Source organism: Coccinella septempunctata, chromosome 1, assembly GCF_907165205.1.
Source record: "Coccinella septempunctata chromosome 1, icCocSept1.1, whole genome shotgun sequence".
Lineage (NCBI taxonomy): Eukaryota > Metazoa > Arthropoda > Insecta > Coleoptera > Coccinellidae > Coccinella > Coccinella septempunctata.
In genome coordinates this window covers 70,770,094-70,789,834 of record NC_058189.1, presented here as the reverse complement: position 1 = coordinate 70,789,834, position 19,741 = coordinate 70,770,094, and the positions used below count along the sequence as shown (strand labels likewise).

Here is a 19,741-nt window from a genome sequence, read left to right as displayed (position 1 = left end):
ACTTGCTACAACTATAAACCAATTTACGAAAGAAAAAGCAATGAATGATCTCTGCAGTTCTGCACAACAATTCGCATACAATCAATGAATCAAACGTAATGCGGTACTGCATTACTCCCACCTGCAAACATGGCGTTCCTGAAGCTTTGACCAATAAGAGGAGTACCTTAAATAAGATCACGCGTTAGTCAGTTTGTTTACGCTGGCCTCTCGGATTTGGATAGACTATAGTTTCCGAAATTCCCTTACTGGACATCGAATTTGGGATATCCTATGTATAAAAAACTATTGTCATAAATTCATGGATACTGGGTGTTTTGTTTTTTATATCACTTAGTATATATTACTTTGCTTCTTTACTGGCCTCGAATCATGCCGGAAATTGAATACAGTTCTCATGTTTAGAACTGAGCACCAGAGAGTTCTTCGCAACCTATGGAGGCAAATGCAAGCACAAAAGAAAGGTTGAAATTGATTATCCAGCATAGCGAATGGTCACTAGAACACCGAGAAAAGTAGCAGATTTATGCTCATTTCATCGATATTTCCATTGAGGTGAAGAGGAAGTCTCGCCAGGTTCATTTTAGCAAGGCTAAAACTGCATAACAAACACACAATGCCTCTGACGACATTTCTCTGATTTCTGATGAGAAATTTTTCAATGAGAATAAATCGTATTACTTTCTGAAGTACTGTTTAGGTTAGGTAAGGGCTGCCCACTACATAGGCTAGTCCAGGACGTAGAGAAACTCTTAGGGCCGGTACTTTCACGTGCAAATTCTTAGGATAAGTAAGAATGCAGTCTTTTCAGTCTCAGATAGTGTTATTCATCGAATAAATCTGTCATTGAAACTTAATTAAAAGAGTTTATTTGTCATAGAATGTCGGTACGTCATTATTGGTTGAATTTTTTAGATTCTTGATATATGGTTATTCTTTGTGTGATTTTCACGAAATATTTGCTTTCTAGTTGAAATGATGACAATTTCTACAATGCGGTGTCTTATTTTACATTAATCAGTGAAAAGTAGTACATATACCGTGTTTTCATAGAATTGTTATTCGTCAAATAATTTCATCTGAAAGCACAGAAATAAGGTATCCTTCAGATAGGAAATTATTTGACGGATATTTATTGACAGTGAATAAAATTTATTCGAAGGTGAAAGTACCGGGCCTTAGCAACAAGAGTAGAGATCTTCCTGAACACACCTCCTTTGTTGGCTTTAAGCTGTGGTCGTGTCCACATCTGTTTTAGAATTTCTTCTCAGGCCTGAGGCTATAGCGAGCAAAACAAATACTCTCTCGCCCACTGAAGAAGATCTAATATTGGACATTTTTAGAGAATGAATTGCACAGGTTGTGTGATGATGAGGAACAATCTAACCAGCATTTCTTCGAAGCTGTTCCTCGTTGAAAATGAAACAGGGGGATGGAATCAATTATAACCTAGTGAGGGGGCTAAAACAACCAATAAAGACATAATATATCATCACCTAGTGTTATAGGCTGAAGTGTTATAAGTGCAACTGTCAACTTTCTTAATGACTCTGTCAGTATACAATTTCCCAAATGGACAAGTTGCAAAACACTAGCTCTACCACACCAGATCTGATAACAGACGGGAAACAAAGTCACCCAAACCCGGAAACTAAAATCCCCAGTGATCAGAGACAGTCAGGTAAACTGGAACTCGATTCTGCAGCGCAAATTGGTGAGCGGGGAGTTTGGAAGTTTGAGTAGCCCAGCATCATGCGGTGCATCATCTGATTAAATAGATGTCGTTTCCTCGGAAAGATCTCGACGAAAACGGAAACTTGGTGTTGCACGGCCAATAGTTCCAGTTGGCGAAAAACACAACGTTTCCCGATGCCAAAGCGGCTGGGGATAGCCCCCGAATAGGGGGCACAGTATCCCGTTGGACGGGCGCAACCGCCCGTCGACTCGCGTGCTCTGCCTCCAGTCTATCCCGCTCGCTCGCGCCCGAGACTGAGTCTGTTGTATTTTGCGCTAATCTCTCACGTGCTCCGGATACGTTTCGCGATCGTTTAGCCGTATTTATATTTCGTTTTGTGCTTTTCCGATATGGAGGTTAGGTGATGTCTGTTGGAAAAGATGTAAGAACGTAGTGGACAGCCGGAGGAATTGACTCTTTTACGTATAGGTGGGAGGGGTGCAAGAAAATAGTTGGGGTATCATGTTTTCCTCCAGGGTGTACATTCAATTAGATCTAATTCGAGTAATTCGTGCTCCGCTGTAGCCCAATTCAGAACGAAAATATTGGAGAAGATGAGTGTACAAAAAATTTATGAAACAACAGTATTTTTCTATACCACTTTTCGTTAATTATTCATTTTACGAAAGAGGTACTAAGAGGGCCCTTTCGCATTGAATGTAATTCGTAATTCGATGGCAGTTTCGTAAAGTTGAAGTATTGGTTTTACATGAAAGTGTTCACGATACCAAACATAATTTTTACGTTTACGGGCGTCGTAACTCGAACGTTACGTTGAATTCATCTCAAGTTCGCAACGAAATTTGGGGGATATTTTCATGTCATTTGAAACTGAATGGATATTTTCATCTCTAGCCAAGTTCTGCATTTTAGAAAATTTCATTAGTCTGAGTACAATTTTCATTTGGATCATACTCAAATACAATAAAGTATGAAAACGATAGTCGTGTTGTAGTTCTAGAAGAGTCTCCATTCAGAAAATGTATCGCATTTGAATCTTCTATGATTTTTCTGAGAGATAAACGAGTCGAAAGCTGACCTTCGAAAAATCCTGAAAAATATGGGCTCAGTTAAAAATTCGTCAAGACTGAACGGTTGCACCGAGATGGATGAAATTCTCAGATTTATTACTAGAAGAGTCGCTCTTTCAGAATATGTATCACATTTTCATCTACGATTACTTTTATTGAGAGATAAACGACTCGTAATCTGATCTCCGAAAAAATCCTGAAAAAGATGGGTTCAGTTAAAAATTCGTCAAGACCGATCGGTTGCACCTAGATGGATGAATTTCTCAGATTTATTACTAGAAGAGTTGCTCTTTCAGAATATGTATCACATTTCCATCTACGGTTACTCTTATTGAGAGATAAACTACTCGCAATCTGACCTTCGAAAAATCCTGAAAAAGATAGGTTCAGTTAAAATTTTGTCAAGATGGAACAGTTGCTTCTAGATGGATGAAATTCTCGGATTCGTTACTAGAAGAGTTGCTCTTTCAGAATATGTATCACATTTCCATCTACGGTTACTCTTATTGAGAGATGAACTACTCGCAATCTGACCTTCGAAAATTCCTGAAAAAGATAGGTTCAGTTAAAATTTTGTCAAGACGGAACAGTTGCTTCTAGATGGATGAAATTCTCGGATTCATTACTAGAAGAGTTGCTCTTTCAGAATACGTATCACATTTCCATCTACGGTTACTCTTATTGAGAGATAAACTACTCGCAATCTGACCTTCGAAAAATCCTGAAAAAGATAGGTTCAGTTAAAATTTTGTCAAGACGGAACAGTTGCTTCTAGATGGATGAAATTCTCGGATTCATTACTAGAAGAGTTGCTCTTTCAGAATATGTATCACATTTCCATCTACGGTTACTCTTATTGAGAGATAAACTACTCGCAATCTGACCTTCGAAAAATCCTGAAAAAGATGGGTTCAGTTAAAAATTCGTCAAGACTTAAAGGTTGCACCTAGATGGATGAAATTCTCAAATTTATTACAAGAAGAGTGGTTCTTTCATAATATGTATCACATTTCCATCTACGGTTACTTTTATTGAGAGATAAACGACTCGCAAGCTGATCTTCGAAAAGTCATGAAAAAGATGGGTTCAGTTAAAAATTCGTCAAGACCGAACGGTTGCACCTAGATGAATGAAATTTCGAGAATCATTACTAGAAGAGTTGCTTTTTTGAACTATGTATCTTATTTAGATCTTCGATGATTTTTCTAGGAAAAATTCGACCTTCGAAAAATTCGGAAAAATATGTGGTCAGAAAAAAATTCGTCAAGACCGAACGTTTGCACTGAGGTCGATTAAGCTTCGCAATTTATCACTAAAGGAGTTGCTTCTTTTGAATATGTATAACTTCTGTCTAGTGAACCTATTCAAATTTGAAATTGGAAGAAAACTCATCCTTACCTGTATTAAACTCAGTATTAAGAATTCCAAATTACCCGCTAGCAACCCTGTGAAATTGGCACTCATTAATTTCTGCTTTCACTGGTCCGAACTGAACTCAAAGTTCCTCAAGATTTATATTTGAGCTGGACGTAGAAATCCCCATGACGAATTCGGAAAAGATTTCAATTGGTTGGAGTTTGGGAAAGCAAAACTTCAATTCAGAAAGAACTTTCGGCCGGTCGCAAAGAGCTTATCGCGGCTATCAACCTGCAACAGACATTCGGAATCGACAAATTATCCCAAAGTTTGGGATGGACCGACAATTGCTTCATCTGGTATTCACCATAAACATTTGCGATTTCAAAATCTATCGAAATGTCCCTAAAAAATCCATTTTGTACTATATTTTCCCCGTGATTTAGCTGGTTATTTAATCGAAAAATCGTGTCTGGTTCAATTTTATGTTGGTGTGTTTCCATCCCACAGAATTATTGTCAATAGTTTCCATGAAATCATAATATAATGCATGAACGGTTCCATTTCTGAAATCCAGGGATTCATTCCATGATTTATTGCTGGAACGAACAATACATCCGCCATTGATTTAAGTAGCATATATAATTTGCTTTCATTCATGTATGATTTTTATTACATTCCATGATAAAATGTCGTTCTAGCGAAGAATACCCACTACACATAATCTGCAGAGATCCGTTATCAAAGGGTTCCAATAAAAGTATTCAAGAAACCTATTCATAAAAGAATATCGATACGATAAGTCAATTTTTTCCGCTTATACATTAAAAGGGAATCCTGCATTCAATGCACATCCTTCCAATAGAAAGAGATCAAAAATGAGAGAAATTTTACGACTACTTGCATAGTTCTTTTCATCCATTCAAATGAGAACTTAGTACTTCTTCAGTGTCTTCAAACTGTCCCTTTCGTATTGGGAGAGGAAAATTCCTGTGGACCTCGGGCTCAGACGAAATTTTCCAGGACCGGTTGATCAAACTGCTGACAGGAAATTGAAACAGATTTATTTCAACCCTCTGTTGTCACAGCCCCCGACAAAGATAAACATAATATATCCGGTTAGCAGGATCGTGAGTTGGTTCTTTCGTGTATCCATTCTTCATCAGAAAATGTAGATACATCCCCAAGTTTCAAGATCATTGAATAGACAACCATTAAAAAGGATTAGAATAAGCAGTGTTGCGAAAAACTTATGAAAGGTCAAGAATATGAAGGCTATGATTCGTACAAATATTTCAATAGTAGATTCTTGAGGTCAAAAGCAACACTTTTTTCCTAAACCATTTTTTCCTATTCGACCCTGATAAAAAGATATAGCCATTTTTCATAATGACCTGTGCCGCCCCTGGCAAAGACAAAATATCCTAGCTAAATCTGTGACACTACACATCTGTGAACCTTTTAAACATCATTGTATTCAGTCTAGTATCCAATTTTTCAAATTTCACAGATACTTTTTAATTCTTAAACATCAATTTACTCGAAAACGGTTCATTATACTTATTTTCAAGAGTTGGGTTCTTTGATTTTTTGGTATTTTTATGGTACGTATATAATATGGAGAAAACTGGAAGACGTTCTTGTGTTCGAAAAAGATTCATCGTATAAAAACTATATTCAGATATTGATTTCATTCCATAAAACCGTTTGTGAGATAGAACTAAAAGTAACATTTGTTTATGGTTTTTTCAACAGCCTGTATCTTTAAACCGAGCCAATTCGAATGAATTGGTATAGGAAAAAAGTATTTCTTTTGAAGTCAAGAATATTGTATGAAGTCAAAGACTCACCCTGTATTATGACATAACGGTTGATGTTTCGCATGATATGTCGCAGTTAATCAGCGATTATCATAAAGTTTTCACGTCCTAATTGCTTGTTTCTATGGTAGTTGATGCATGGTATCATCAGACTATCAGACAACCCCTCATTACGTGATGTATTCGAAACAGCAGGTCTCTATCCCTTTTAATTGCGAGGAAAACAGCAATAGTTATATTTCACATTGTTACCTATAATATACCTATCAATAAAACCCTCTATGAACGTAGGCTATGGACTTTTGAACGATGATGTTCTCTGACTGAACGTATTCTTTTTCTTGAATCCCTTCATGGATCCAAAATGAATTTCCTAAAAATCAAATCCCACTGTAAATTGTTTCGTTCCGGTTCTGAATTGTACCGCAATACGAAATCGAAAGATATCCAACAATATATAACATCGACATCCATTTAATTGCAGCATTCAACCACCGCATCTGTTGACTCGTTTCTATGCTGCTGCGAAATCGGAATATCATCGCAATTTATAAGGAATTGCATAGCTTCACACCAAGTTACCGCTCTCTGTTCTGGCCAATTGCTCCGTTAAGAATTCATCGGGATTGAAATGTGAAATCAGACCTGTATAGACGAATTAGCTAGTGGAGCTTGAAGGAATTGATTTAACACAGTCAACGTTCCTAGTTGGCAAATTACGTTGTGAAATAAGACGTCTAGACGTGATCCAAAATAATAACTATAATCACGCCACGAATTATCACTTCAGAAAATTGACCAAGACGTCGTTTGTCAGTTCGTCTTCATTAATTAAAATCATTTTCAGATGGATACAGAGTAGGGGTAGAGTAGCTATGGAACCAATTGAATATCCTTGAAACGAAAAGGATGATATTTATGAAACTTTGCACACTTGGTGTTTGCCCCGTATATTCCAGCATCTATTATGGTTTTGGACCATCTGTGTTCTGTTTTATGGTATTTGCTTTGAGGTTTTGGGCGGTGTATTCGCCTTCCTTTATTTCCTTTCACATCGTGTTGAAGTACTCAATGCTTACTTATTTGATAATTACATCACTAGGTAGGTAAGCTCGTGCAATGTATTGTACTTGTTCAGAGAGAACCAGGCTCTCTGATTTTAAATTCTCTCATTGACTGTACCTTCCTTAGATATTCTGAGGATGGCCTCATGAGGTATCCTGTCATTCACTGGATACATTTATTACAGAGAACCTGCAACGTCTCTAGACCATTCAAACAAAAATGTTTCTTCTTGCTCTGCAAACCAGACCTCCACAGCTTTCATTACTTCCTCGTTGGAGGAAAATTTACGACCTTTTAAACTCTTTTTCAGTTGACGAAAGAGATGATAGTCGGATGGAGCCAAATCTGGTGAATAAGGGGGGTGTTCTAGTAATTCAAACCCTAAATCACGAATTTTTTGCATGCCAACATGAGATTTGTGTGCAGGGGCGTTGTCCTGCAAAAACAAAACACCTTTGGATAACTTTCCGCGTCTTCTCTCTTTGATTTTTTCCCATAGATTGGTCAGTAATGTCTAATAGTAATCTCCGGTATTGTTTTACCCTCATACAAAAAATCAATCATGATTACTCCATGGCAATCCCAAGAAGCATGAACTTGTCCAACAGATTTTTGGACACGAAACTTCTAAGGTCTTGGAGAACCAGAGTGTCGCCATTCCATCTATTGTTGCTTTGTTTCTGGATCGTAGAAATGTACCCAAGTGTCATCCATAGTAACAGTTGGGTTTATGAAGTCTACATCGTTTTCAAATCGAGCACAGATAGAACGCGATGCTTCTACCCTTGCACGCTTTTGGTCAACATTACATTTGGGGATCCATTTTACAGCAAATTTTCTCATGTCCAAATTGATGTGAACTAAGTATATGATGAACGCGTTTGTATGAAATATTCAGTGCTTCAGATATCTGTTTCAGCCCAATTCGACGTTCTGATAAAATCATGTCATGAACTGCATCGATATTTTCGGGGACTGACACAGAAACTGGCCTTTCCGATCGGTCATCATCTTCAATGGAAAATTTACCTCTTTTGAAGCTTGCAGTCCAATTTTTCACGATCGTATACGAAGGAAATTGATCACCAAGGGTATTAAGCATATCTTCGTAAATCTGCTCATCTCTTAACCCTTTTAAATACAGCTACTTGATGATGGCTCGATACTCAAATTTTTCGATTTTCACAATTTTGGTGGACAACATCTTTTTTTCGACTTCAAACTTCACACTGACACTTCTTATGAGTTATCGTTCGTTGCTATGGTAAAGCAATATTTTTTATGCATGGAACTGGTCTAGGCAAACTAGATATCAATACATCCTCGTATGTAATGATCTCAAGTGCCTTTCTTGGAAATAGGCAGTATCAGCATAACCTCGTTGATTTATTTTGTTCTTGTTCTTCAAAGACCCTCTAGAGATAATAGGGTCAAATAATCTTTCTTTACGGTTTTTCTCTCTCTACAGCTGTAGAGCTTTGGATATAAAATTTCATGTTGATTGAGAGCTGTCTGTTCGTTTACAAGGTGATTGCCCCATAACATAACAACAAAGATTTTGAAATTCCTCATGATAAGCCAAGCGGCAATCATTTGGAGCAGTGATGTACCTACGACTTGGGTCGAAAGAAAAAGAATAGACTCTTTGGCTTCGATTTCAATGAAAAGATCCGTCACAAAAACAGTCATAAAACCGACGCTTTTATTACCGTTAAGTATAGAATAGAGAAGTGTTCATAATACATCTTTTCCAACAGTTCGGACATGTTTCAGAGCACTCTGGACGGATCGCGAATCAAAAATAAATTAGCAGGCAATACGGCTGACTCACAGACATAAACAATCGCCACAGATGCTCGCGATTTCACAGAACAAATAACGCGAACATGACGGGTGCGTTCCACGACGCGGTTGTTAATTTCGAAACCACGGTCTGACGGAACGGCATGGCCTGTTACAACAGGTGCAATCGGTGTGGAAACGACCAACGGAAATCACAGTTGTCTGAGGACGTAAAGTATCTGATAAGTGGATGACTGCACAGCCCACTCATGAAATATGCAGATGATATTGGTTGCTGGAGGGTGAGTATGAGTGTTTTAAGGTCTTCGAGGATCTCTCTCGCCGATCTAGAGGGCAGATTTTGTCCCTTGCTTTGGAGGGTTTTTTTAGGGAGTTGACAAAAGGAAATTGATCGTTTATCACACTGAAGTGTTCAGTGGGCGAACGATAAACTTATCAAGTATTCTCGATGAAATCGAATCGATAAAAAAATTTCGGGACTACCTTGACCTAATCTCATTATCTTGGTGAATAAGTCAAAAGAAAGTTTAGGTTCATATGACTCTCCATATTTTTTCCAACCATGCAACATGAGAACTTCAAATAATAGGTTCAGGAACTCAATCAAGAATAAAAAACACCTACTAGAAACTCTAATCTTTATTTTTTTCAACTTACATGGTGTATTAGACTTAAAAAAAACAAATTTTCAGTTAAAGAATACATACATCTACAACTTAGATATAATATCCATTGTGTAAGTAAATAATTCAATATTCAATTGACCTACATCCACCCATTTGATTCAAAAATCTCTAATCATGTTATTAAAATTCCTTGGGAACTCTTAAGAATCTCTTGGCTACTTCTCGAAGAAAAAGTTTGCCCAATATAAAATTGTCAATATTGAATTATTCTTTAGGTACACTCCTTTTTTATTTTGGTTATGAATGTCATTTAGATAATCAAATTCTGTGTCCTATCTGTCATCGAATAACTTGTGAAAATGATGCATGGTGTTTAAATACTGAGTGAAGGTTTAAAATGAATTTGAATAAGTTTTTGGAACAGTTTGAAGAAGATACTGTTGAACAGTTACCATCGAGAGATGTCGGTGACATATTTTTGCAATATGGCGAATGCGCCAGTCCGCTTGATTCATGATGGTCATAAATTTACACATACTGATACACATAAGCCCTTCATTCACCATTTGTATATTTGCTGCTCGCTCCAAAATATCCCAAATGTCCGAAACATCCATTTTTGAGCGATGCCCTGCAGTACTGGAAATTATTCTCCCATTATTTTCGTTTTGCGCATAATTTTCAAGCTGATTGCTTCGAGTGATTTATGATTGTTCACGTGTGCATCGAATAGTATTGAAAATTACTTATTTTAGTAGGAAATAAATGACTTTTCAAAATATGGTTGAAGGCGAGATATTATTCTTAACCGGTTTAGATTGATCTCCATTTAAGGCAGTCCTAACAGCAGTAGTGCAAGTTGACGCATAACCCAGTAGGAGATATATGGTTTCGTTTTTTTCAGGTGATTTCGTACCTACAGACTGTTAACTGAGTATACGGCAAAAAATCTTAACAGAAGATATACGGGGATGTATTGATATCTAGTTAACCTAGTCCAGTTCCATGCATAAAAAAATATTGCATTACCATAGCAACGAACAATAACTCATAAGAAGTATCAGTGTGAAGTTTGAGATCAAAAAACGCAATAAGTCGAAAGAATTGTGAAAATCAAAAAATTTGAGTATCGACCCATCATCAAGTAGCTGTATTTAAAAGGGCTAAGAGGTGAGCAGATTTACGAAGATATGCTTAATACCCTTGGCGATCAATTTCCTTCGTATACGATCGTGAAAAATTGGGCTGCAAGAAAAGAAAAAAACAGAGGTAAATTTTCCATTGAGGATGATAACCGATCGGGAAGGCCAGTTTCTGTGTCAGTCCCCGAAAATATCGATGCAGTTCATGACATGATTTTATCAGAACATCGAATTGGGCTAAAATGGATATCTGAAGCACTGAATATTTCATACAAACGTGTTCATCATTTACTTAGTTCACGTCAATTTGGACACGAGAAAAATTGCTGTAAAATGGATCCCCAAATGTTTGAATGTTGACCAAAAGCGTGCATGGGTAGAAGCATCGCATTCGATATGTGCTCGATTTGAAAACGATGTGGACTTCATAAACCCAATTTTTACTATGGATGAGACTTGGGTACATTCTACGATCCAGAAACAAAGCAACAATAGATGGAATGGCGATACTCTGGTTCTCCAAGACCTTAGAAGTTTCGTGTCCAAAAATCTGTTGGACAAGTTCTTGATTCTTGGGATTGCCATGGAGTAATCATGATTGATTTTTTGTATGAGGGTAAAACAATACCGGAGATTACTATTAGATATTACTGACCAATCTACGGGAAAAAATCAAGGAGAGAAGACGCGGAAAGCTATCCAAAGGTGTTTTGTTTTTGCAGGACAACGCCCCTGCACACAAATCTCATGTTGGCATGCAAAAAATTCGTGATTAAGGGGTTTGAATTACTAGAACACCCCCCTTATTCACCAGATTTGGCTCCATCCGACTATCATCTCTTTCCTCAACTGAAAATAAGTTTCAAGTTCAAATAAGTTTAAAAGGTCGTAAATTTTCTTCCAACGAGGAGGTGATAAAAGCTGTGGAGGTCTGGTTTGTAGAGCAAGAAGAAACTTTTTTTTTAACAGGTCTAGAGACGTTTCAGGTTCGCTGTAATAAGTGTATCCAATAAAGAGGAGATTATGTTTAGTAATAAAATATTTCAACATTGAAATTTTGTTCGGTTCTATAGTCGGTCAACTGTCTGCTTTAGTGGTGTTTTCAGGGATATCTTCAGCTACAAACCTAATTCTCCGTATCTCTGTCAAAAAATGGTACTGGTTCTATTTGACCAATTGTTCTGCACGAAATATTGATGTCTTAAATCAAGTAATCGCTTCCTGAAATTTTGTCGAATCTTTAGTGAACACTCTGTATTTACAAGTCATTTTTATCCACTTCAATACGTGCAGTGGTTTTCAAAATATCATTCAGTAAAAACCACGTGAAAGTCCAAAAATGCAAAATATAAGCCTTCCTGAAAACATCCAACAAAAATTATTGGATATCCAGCATATGCCCATACAACTTAAGGGTAGCGATAGAAAATCCGAATCTGTGTTCCAGCGAAAACTGGGACGAACTTCCTACCCGACACTTTGGCGACGGGAAAAAATCCACGTTGGCCCGTTTTCCGCATCCCCTAAATTTGGCCATCCTCCAACAGGATCCCAGGGTTAGTCTCATTTTTCTCCGAGTTAAGAATGAGAAATAGATCGATTAATGCGTCCATAAATAAAAAGCCGTTCTTGAAGACTGCGAAATTAATAATGAATCACGCTAACGAATTGTTTTTGCATCGTCCTCTCCTCCCTCTCCCCGTGTTGCAGAACAAGGGGGTGGTCGGATTTATCACTTCCACACCGCTGATACGGGATCGTTATTCATTCAATCCCGTCGATAAGTTGGTTGCTCCCTTCTATATGCAATCTAATGCAATAAAATTCGAACAGTGGTAGTACATTAATCGGTATTATAAATTTCTCATATCACTGGTCCAATGGATTCGATATTCTGGGGGGAGAAAAGTTAACTAGCAATTTTCGCTGCCGTTCATTAACAGTTAAACCCCTGCCATAGATTGAAATGGTTGATCGTAATATTACAGAGTGGTTTTGATAACACGAGCAGTCGTTTCGTAAAAATTACTGATATGGCCAATGTTTGATGAAAATCCATAACTGAACTGAAGAAACTGAAAAATATGATTTTTATTATACAGTTACAAAGTTACCTAGTTAACTTTGGTTCGTAGGGGAATATTTTATAGGGTTGCTTCCAATTTGTTTCAACCCTGTGAGCGTAATAATGATCATAAAAGGAAAGGGGGGTTGAGTGACACCTTGCTTTGAAGATAATTCGATTGTTATTCGAAGATGTCATTCGTTTTTCCTTTTTGGTTAGTGATTCCAAAAATTCAAAAAAAAAGCACACCCATTTACGATAGCAAGAATTTCTATGGAACCTGAAAGAGATTTTCGAAATGTTTTCTATCATTCTGAAAAAAAATATAACCTATTTTGAAATTCGGTCCTTGCGTTTTATAAAACTTCCCTTCTTCTACATCTCGGGGTTGTGTATTATACGTTAATTGGGTTTTATAATATTAGGTTGGGGAAAAAGAAATCCATTATTTTTACGTGAACTTCAAGACTTTATTTAACATGTTTTGCATTGTCCGATTTAGGTCAAATATGCACCATTTTGTTCTATGATTTGTTGCCATTTTAATGGTAGCTTCATTATGCCTCTCCCATAAAAGTCTTGGTCCTTATTAGCGAAAAACTCCAGCAATTGATTTTCACACTCTTCCCTTGATGCCAATTTCTTATCACTAAAAAAGTTTTGCAATGCAAGAAAAAGATGGTAATCGCTTGGTGCGAGGTCCGGACTGTATGGTGGATGCATCAAAACCTCCCAACCAAGCTCCTGGAATTTCTGACGAGTCACTATAGAAGTGTGTGGCCTGGCGTTGTCCTGATGGAACACGACACCTCTTCTGTTGGCCAATTCTGGCCGTTTCTGGTCAATTGCCTGCTTCAGACGGTCCAGTTGTTGACAATAGATGTCTGAATTTAATGTTTGGCCATATGGAAGCAACTCGTAATAAATGATTCCTTTCCAATCCCACCAAACGCAAAGCAGAACTTTCCTGGCCGTTAGTCCCGGTTTGGCCACCGTCTGAGCTGCTTCACCGCGCTTTGACCACGATCGCTTTCGCATAATGTTGTCGTATGTGACCCATTTCTCATCCCCAGTCACCATCCGTTTAAGAAATGGGCCGATTTCATTACGTTTGGCCAAGGCTTCGCAGATGGAAATTTGATCCATCATGTTTTTTGGTGTTAATTGGTGTGGCACCCAAACATCAAGCTTTTTTTTAAACCCAGCTTTGTGCAAATGGTTTAAAACTGTTTTGTGGTCGATCTTTAACTCCTGGGCGATGCTACGACTACTAACATGCCGGTCCACTTCGATGATTTCAGTGACTCTGTCGACATTTTCGACGACGGGCCTGCCTGTGCGAGGGGCATCCTCAACGTCAAAAATACCCGAACGGAATCGACGAAACCAAAATTGCGCGTAATTAGCTGTTACAGTATCGGGACCATAAACACTATTCACATTTTCAGCCGCCTGACTTGCATTTTCGCCCTTATCAAAGAAAAACTGTAAAATGTACCGAATTTTCTCTTTGTTGACTTCCATCTTTAACGCCGTGTAACTCAGAACTGAATGGACAAAACAAAAAACTGCAAACGAATTCTTTTAGTGCGAACTGTTACCTTGACAACGAGCATAAATTTGAAATTGTTTGATCGATAATTTACGAGATATCGATCACTACAGCCATCTACCGAAAAAATAATGGATTTCTTTTTCCCCAACCTAATATTATAACGAAATTTTAACCGAATAATGATTCAAAATTATGTAGGAAAAGCCTTACACTCCTGGGCGACTGTGAAGATTGAGACTCAAGCCAAGAGTCTAGGCTTTTCCTAAGATATTAATTTAACTGGTGGTGTATAATGATATGTGATGATGAATTTTTCATTTCTGGGACTCCTTTAGAGCTGGTTGAGGCAGTAAAAACTGCCTCATTAAAATAATTGCCTATGAAATAGAGAGAAAAGTACGAATATGTATATAAACGTTTTATGGACTATCGCAAGAGTAAAAACACGAGTTCTTTCTCGGAGAATGTTGTTATGGCATACTTCCTAGACCTTTGTTTTAAGATAGAATCTTCACCATTGTGAGCCAATTAATCAATGTTGAAGTCCACCCTTATGCAATTAAACACAATGTAGATATATCTACGCATTTAAAACTTCGTTCTTTGTTGAAACGTCAAGCTCAAGGTTGTAGGGCAAAGAAATATAAGATTTCAATAAGGAAAGAATCCAAAAATTTATTCAGGAAGTTCCAGTGAAGAAAATTCAATGATTAAGGTAATTTACAAGGTTTTAATTTCTATTCAGATTACACATTTAATAATTTTTGAAGTTGCTTTTTGGTATTTCTGGGGCCTGTAGAATGGATGAGTTAGTCTCTACACGATATAGAAGACCTAGAATCTGAGCTTTTAATTAGCCTACTTGATTCAAAGACCAACAAACCGAGATCATTTGTAGTTAATCAGATGTATTTGAATCTTTATCGAAACTATGTTTCGTTAGGACCAGAAAATATGAACAGTGACCGATTTTTCTTGAAATATCAAAGCAGAAAGGGTTTTAGACCATTAGTAGGAATACATCAATTTAGAAAAATGCCTGAAATAGTTGCTAGTTATTTGAACTTGGAAAATCCGACAGAACTGGTGACTGCTTTTGACGGTCTTCTGCAACAATATTGGTTTACTCTGGTGCAGGCATGGCGGATGAAAATCATCAAAAGTTGCTGAAGGATATATCGAAAAACCACTTAAAAATAAGGTTGAGGTGGCAAATAAAATTTTCACAGTGCAAAATATATTCAACAAAATAACCCTACTACCTCGTATGTTAACCAAAATGTTTCTCATAGTTCTAACAATGTTCCTCCAATTTTCAAATAACTGTAAATATAACAAACTGATTTCAAAATGTACTGTGCAAGGCATCGAGATTTTCAAAATATAAATTGATTTCTTTCAGGCAACGTGTTTTTTATGTCATTTATGTAAAACCCTAACAAATTTTAAGGAAAATATCATTTCCTAATAGGAAATCTAGACTTTTTCCTCGAGAAATTTTGTCTGTAATGTGAAAATTTCCTATCGATTTCCGGAAAAACAATTTTATATGCTGACATTGAATTTTCCGTAGAGGAAATAATAATAATAATCATTTGATACAGGGGAATGTTTGCTAGGTGTTCTGTAGAAAAAAATACGTGAAACTGGAAAATTTCAAAGTATAAGTGAAAAATCTTCAAAATTCATTCTGAAACTGCCTGGAAACATTACTTCGGATAATAGAAAAAACCTTTCGGACTTCTCGATTACCAAATTCACCGTTCGCAACCAAATCAGCGTTTCACACAGCCGTAGCCGGCGGCGTAACAAAAAAAATTCCTAGAATATTCAACGTACATGTCATTATCTGTGGCCAGGCCGCCGATCGTCTGGTTCCGCCTCCGTTCGAGGACCTTCGCCGCCTCTTCACGTAACGGCCAACTGACACTGTATCGTACAAGGGTTGTTTGGATTGTCACCCTTCGCGAATTCCCTTACTACGGTCCCGGCACGGTCCGCGAACTTTCGAAAGTTCAGTGCGAAAGTTTTGCCGCGAAAACGCCGCCGGTTTCCTCCACGGCAAGATTTCCCGTTTTTCTTTTCGTTCTCGTTCGTTTCGTGCTTTTCCACGATTCGTAAGTACTCTATGATAGTCAGTTATCGATCTGAATTCATTAAGTAGAAAACAATTGATCCATTTCTGGGGCTCTTTCTACAACTGAGTGCGGCATCACAAAGGGAATTCCGCAGGATGGTCTCATTCGAGGAAAAAATTCACAGGATTTCCCGAAAGATTCAAGTACACGACTGACGTCACTCAGTAAAAAAAGCGCAGCACCATACATGCATCCATACTTTACCATACTTTTAATAGACCTTTCCATCGCTTTAAACTGAAGTCATGTTCTTGCTACATATCATGCCAATATGAACAATTTCTTTCGGAAGTTTCACCTATCTTTCAGCCCTTGGAATCAACATAAAAAACAGAATGAAAAAAATCCTAATAGCTGGGTGATATAGCTTTATTCCCCAATTTCTCCGTTTTCAATTTATATGGAACTAATATTACACTTATCTCATAAAAAACTCTCTTATCTTGTACATAAACATATTTTTTCATGTAATGTTCTATCGAAATTATTACTCTTATGAATAAGAGATTACTAGTTCCTAAAATATACACACAGAGTGGATCATTGAGAACGTTACAGCGACTCTGTAGATCTGCAGAACAGGGTAAGTCTTTGACTCGTACGAATAGTAGATTCTTGAGGTTGAAAGAAACACTTTTTCCTTTGCCATTTTTTTCGAATCGGCTCGGTTTGAAACATACAGATACAGACTGTTGAAAAACCATAAAAAATATCGTTTTTAGTTCTATTTCACAAACGGTTTTATCGAATGAAATGAATTTCGGAATATAGTGTTTTATTTATTTGGTGAATCTTTTTCGAACACAAGATATCATCCACATCTTCCAGTTTTCTCATTATGACCATTACGTACCATAAAAATACCAAAAATTCAAGAAACCCAACTCTTGAAAATAAATTGAACGCTATCTAATGCATTTTTGAACGTTTTGTAAAATAAAAGTATTTCTTATATTTTCTCGTATAATGCGCCGTTTTCGACTAATTTGATGTTCAAAAATAAAACATATCTGTGAAATTCGAAAAATTGGGTACTTTGACTGAATGCAACTCTGCCTAAAATCCACTGACGTATCACAGATTTAGAAAGTTACTCTGAAGGAAATTTTGTTTTTCTAGGGGTGGCACAGCCCATTACGAAAAATTGAAATGGCTTTACCTTTTTATCAGGGTTGAATCGTAAAAAATGGTATAGAAAAATAGTGTTTCTTTTGACTTCAAGAATCTACTGTTAAAATATTGGTACGAGTCAAAGATTCACCCCCAATTAAGGCTCGGGCAACTCTTAAGATCAAATTCTAAACCGTATAGCTTCAACCCTTATATTTTGTGAGCTCCGAACATTTAATTTATTCTCATAAAATCCATTGGTTTTTGAAATATTTAAATTTGATTTTCAAACAATGTTGGTTTTTACCTTCAAACATGATATGTAGATCAATCGAGTATTCACTCATTTATTCTGCAATTTTCACATTCACTTATGTGAACGATATGAAGTTAAACTTGAGTGCTACGTAAGCTCTTATTATTCCCGACAAAAATTGACCTATTTTAGACATTAGACAAAAAATTTCACAAAAAAAATAAAGTCTTATTATTCCTGACAAAAATTGACCAATTTTAATCATTAGGCAAAAAGTTCACAAAAAAAATTCAAAGCGCAGTTGCTGTATAAATTTGTCTTCAATTCAATACTTTAATTATAATTTGATGTGGAATTCGTTTCAACAGATATGAATAGGAAGGTAATTGGAATTTTTCTGTAAAAGCCATTCCTTGAAATTGAAGTTTTTGAATTAAAGTTATTGTTTCAAAGCGCCAGAATCTTTGAATACTTCTTCGGAATTCCTAAACCCTTGCTCTATGGAAATGATTCGTTGCAAATTGTTGGGCGAAATATGCATCATCACAAGATTTTAGGTAAAATATGCAAGAATCGATTAAAACGGTTAAAATAAGTGGATGCATATGCAAATATGCAAATGCATATAATCCAGTCTCTAGAAATAACCGTCACGTGCCTCATAAAACCTCAACAATTTTCAGCAATTCACGATTGGTGGAATTAATTCTTTTCTGGATATTTTAAATGGTTCAATTTACTTTTCAACCTCCGAAAAATGATGTGAATGAGTATTTTGAATAGAGAGTGAGTGAAAAGTACATACGTTTGGTATTTACTGTTTTGTGAGAAAATAACCGAACAGGTGAATTTTTATTTCGCATCTTTTCATGAGTAGTTGAGGTTTTTGTCCGTCACCATCTACGAAAGGTCCAGATGAACAGATAAATATGAAAAATTACATATTCAAAATGAAAATTGAAATGTTTGAACATTTTTTTACTAATAAGTGAGTTTAGGCATTTACTTTGTACTCCCTCTCTATGGTTCCAATGTGAGAATAAAGAAAAGTATAATATTGACTCTTTTTCCATCCAAATATTGACAAACCTTCTGATTAATATAATGTCAGTACCTACTAGATGTTTCGAATAACATCGATCGAAATTCCTCCAAATTTTTTTGTTCATTACAGGAAGTACTTAGTCATATTTGACCGCCATTCTCCACCGACCCGAATACGGCTGGCAAACTATCAAATTCTGTGTTCCCCCGAAGTTGTTTCGTGTTTTTTAAACAAATGAAGCGGAGTTTATTATAATTCAACCCCTCCAAGTAATTACGATGGAATTGCGTGATTACCACATCATGGTTCCGCTTTCGACTGAAAAGTCTATTAGGAGCCACATTGAAAATTCATACCGCGTATCTATATTATTCAATTACAACCATAATACTTCTTTGCCAGTTGACCTATATACGGAAAAATGTTCGATAGGCGCGATGAAACACAAATTTGTTTCGAGGTCTGCCCAAAAACCTAATACGCACTTATTAACACACACACACAATTTTTCCCATTTCCGGTTCATACGAACTCGGTGTTCGGGAAACAGGAAGTTCATTGAGTGCTACCGGACTGGATTTTTATTATTTCTCCGACTGGACTATATTCCTGGAAGGTGGGAGTATACTCGTACAAAGTTCTGTTCAAGAAACATGTAGAGAGATACGTGAAAGAGGTTACGCAAAAATGGAAATTCTATGCAAGTCATAAACATGATCTTTCCCCTTTCATTCCCTCAAACGGTTGGGAGATTATGTCTTCAATGTACTGGATAAAGTCATTTTCTCCAAGGCTTCTGCTGTTCATGCCCCGAGCGTTGATAATATGTTTTCCCAATTACCTGTTTTATCAACTTCATCTGTAGGATAATCTTCAGGGAAATTGCCATTCGGTTTATTATTTTCAATAATGAACCTCTAAGGTCAATTTTGACATGCTCAACTAAGGATGTGGGATTCCAATTGTTAGTTTCAAGCCAATAAAAACCAGACCT

At 36.8% G+C, this 19,741-nt stretch overlaps 1 protein-coding gene across 4 annotated transcripts in view; it reads left to right on the top strand.

Annotated features, from left to right (window-relative positions):
• The window catches only part of LOC123308452 (potassium voltage-gated channel protein Shaker), a 166,529-nt gene that overhangs the window by 93,173 nt on the left and 53,615 nt on the right, over positions 1–19,741 (top strand). Inside the window, exon 1 of one of the 4 annotated variants that reach the window (XM_044891139.1) lies at positions 9,051–9,091. The exons of the other annotated variants lie outside the window; for them this stretch is intronic. Coding sequence (XP_044747074.1) covers positions 9,066–9,091 — 26 coding nt within the window. The 5' untranslated portion in view covers positions 9,051–9,065. Of the gene's footprint in view, positions 1–9,050; positions 9,092–19,741 lie in introns of those variants that run through there. 4 annotated transcript variants of the gene reach the window in all.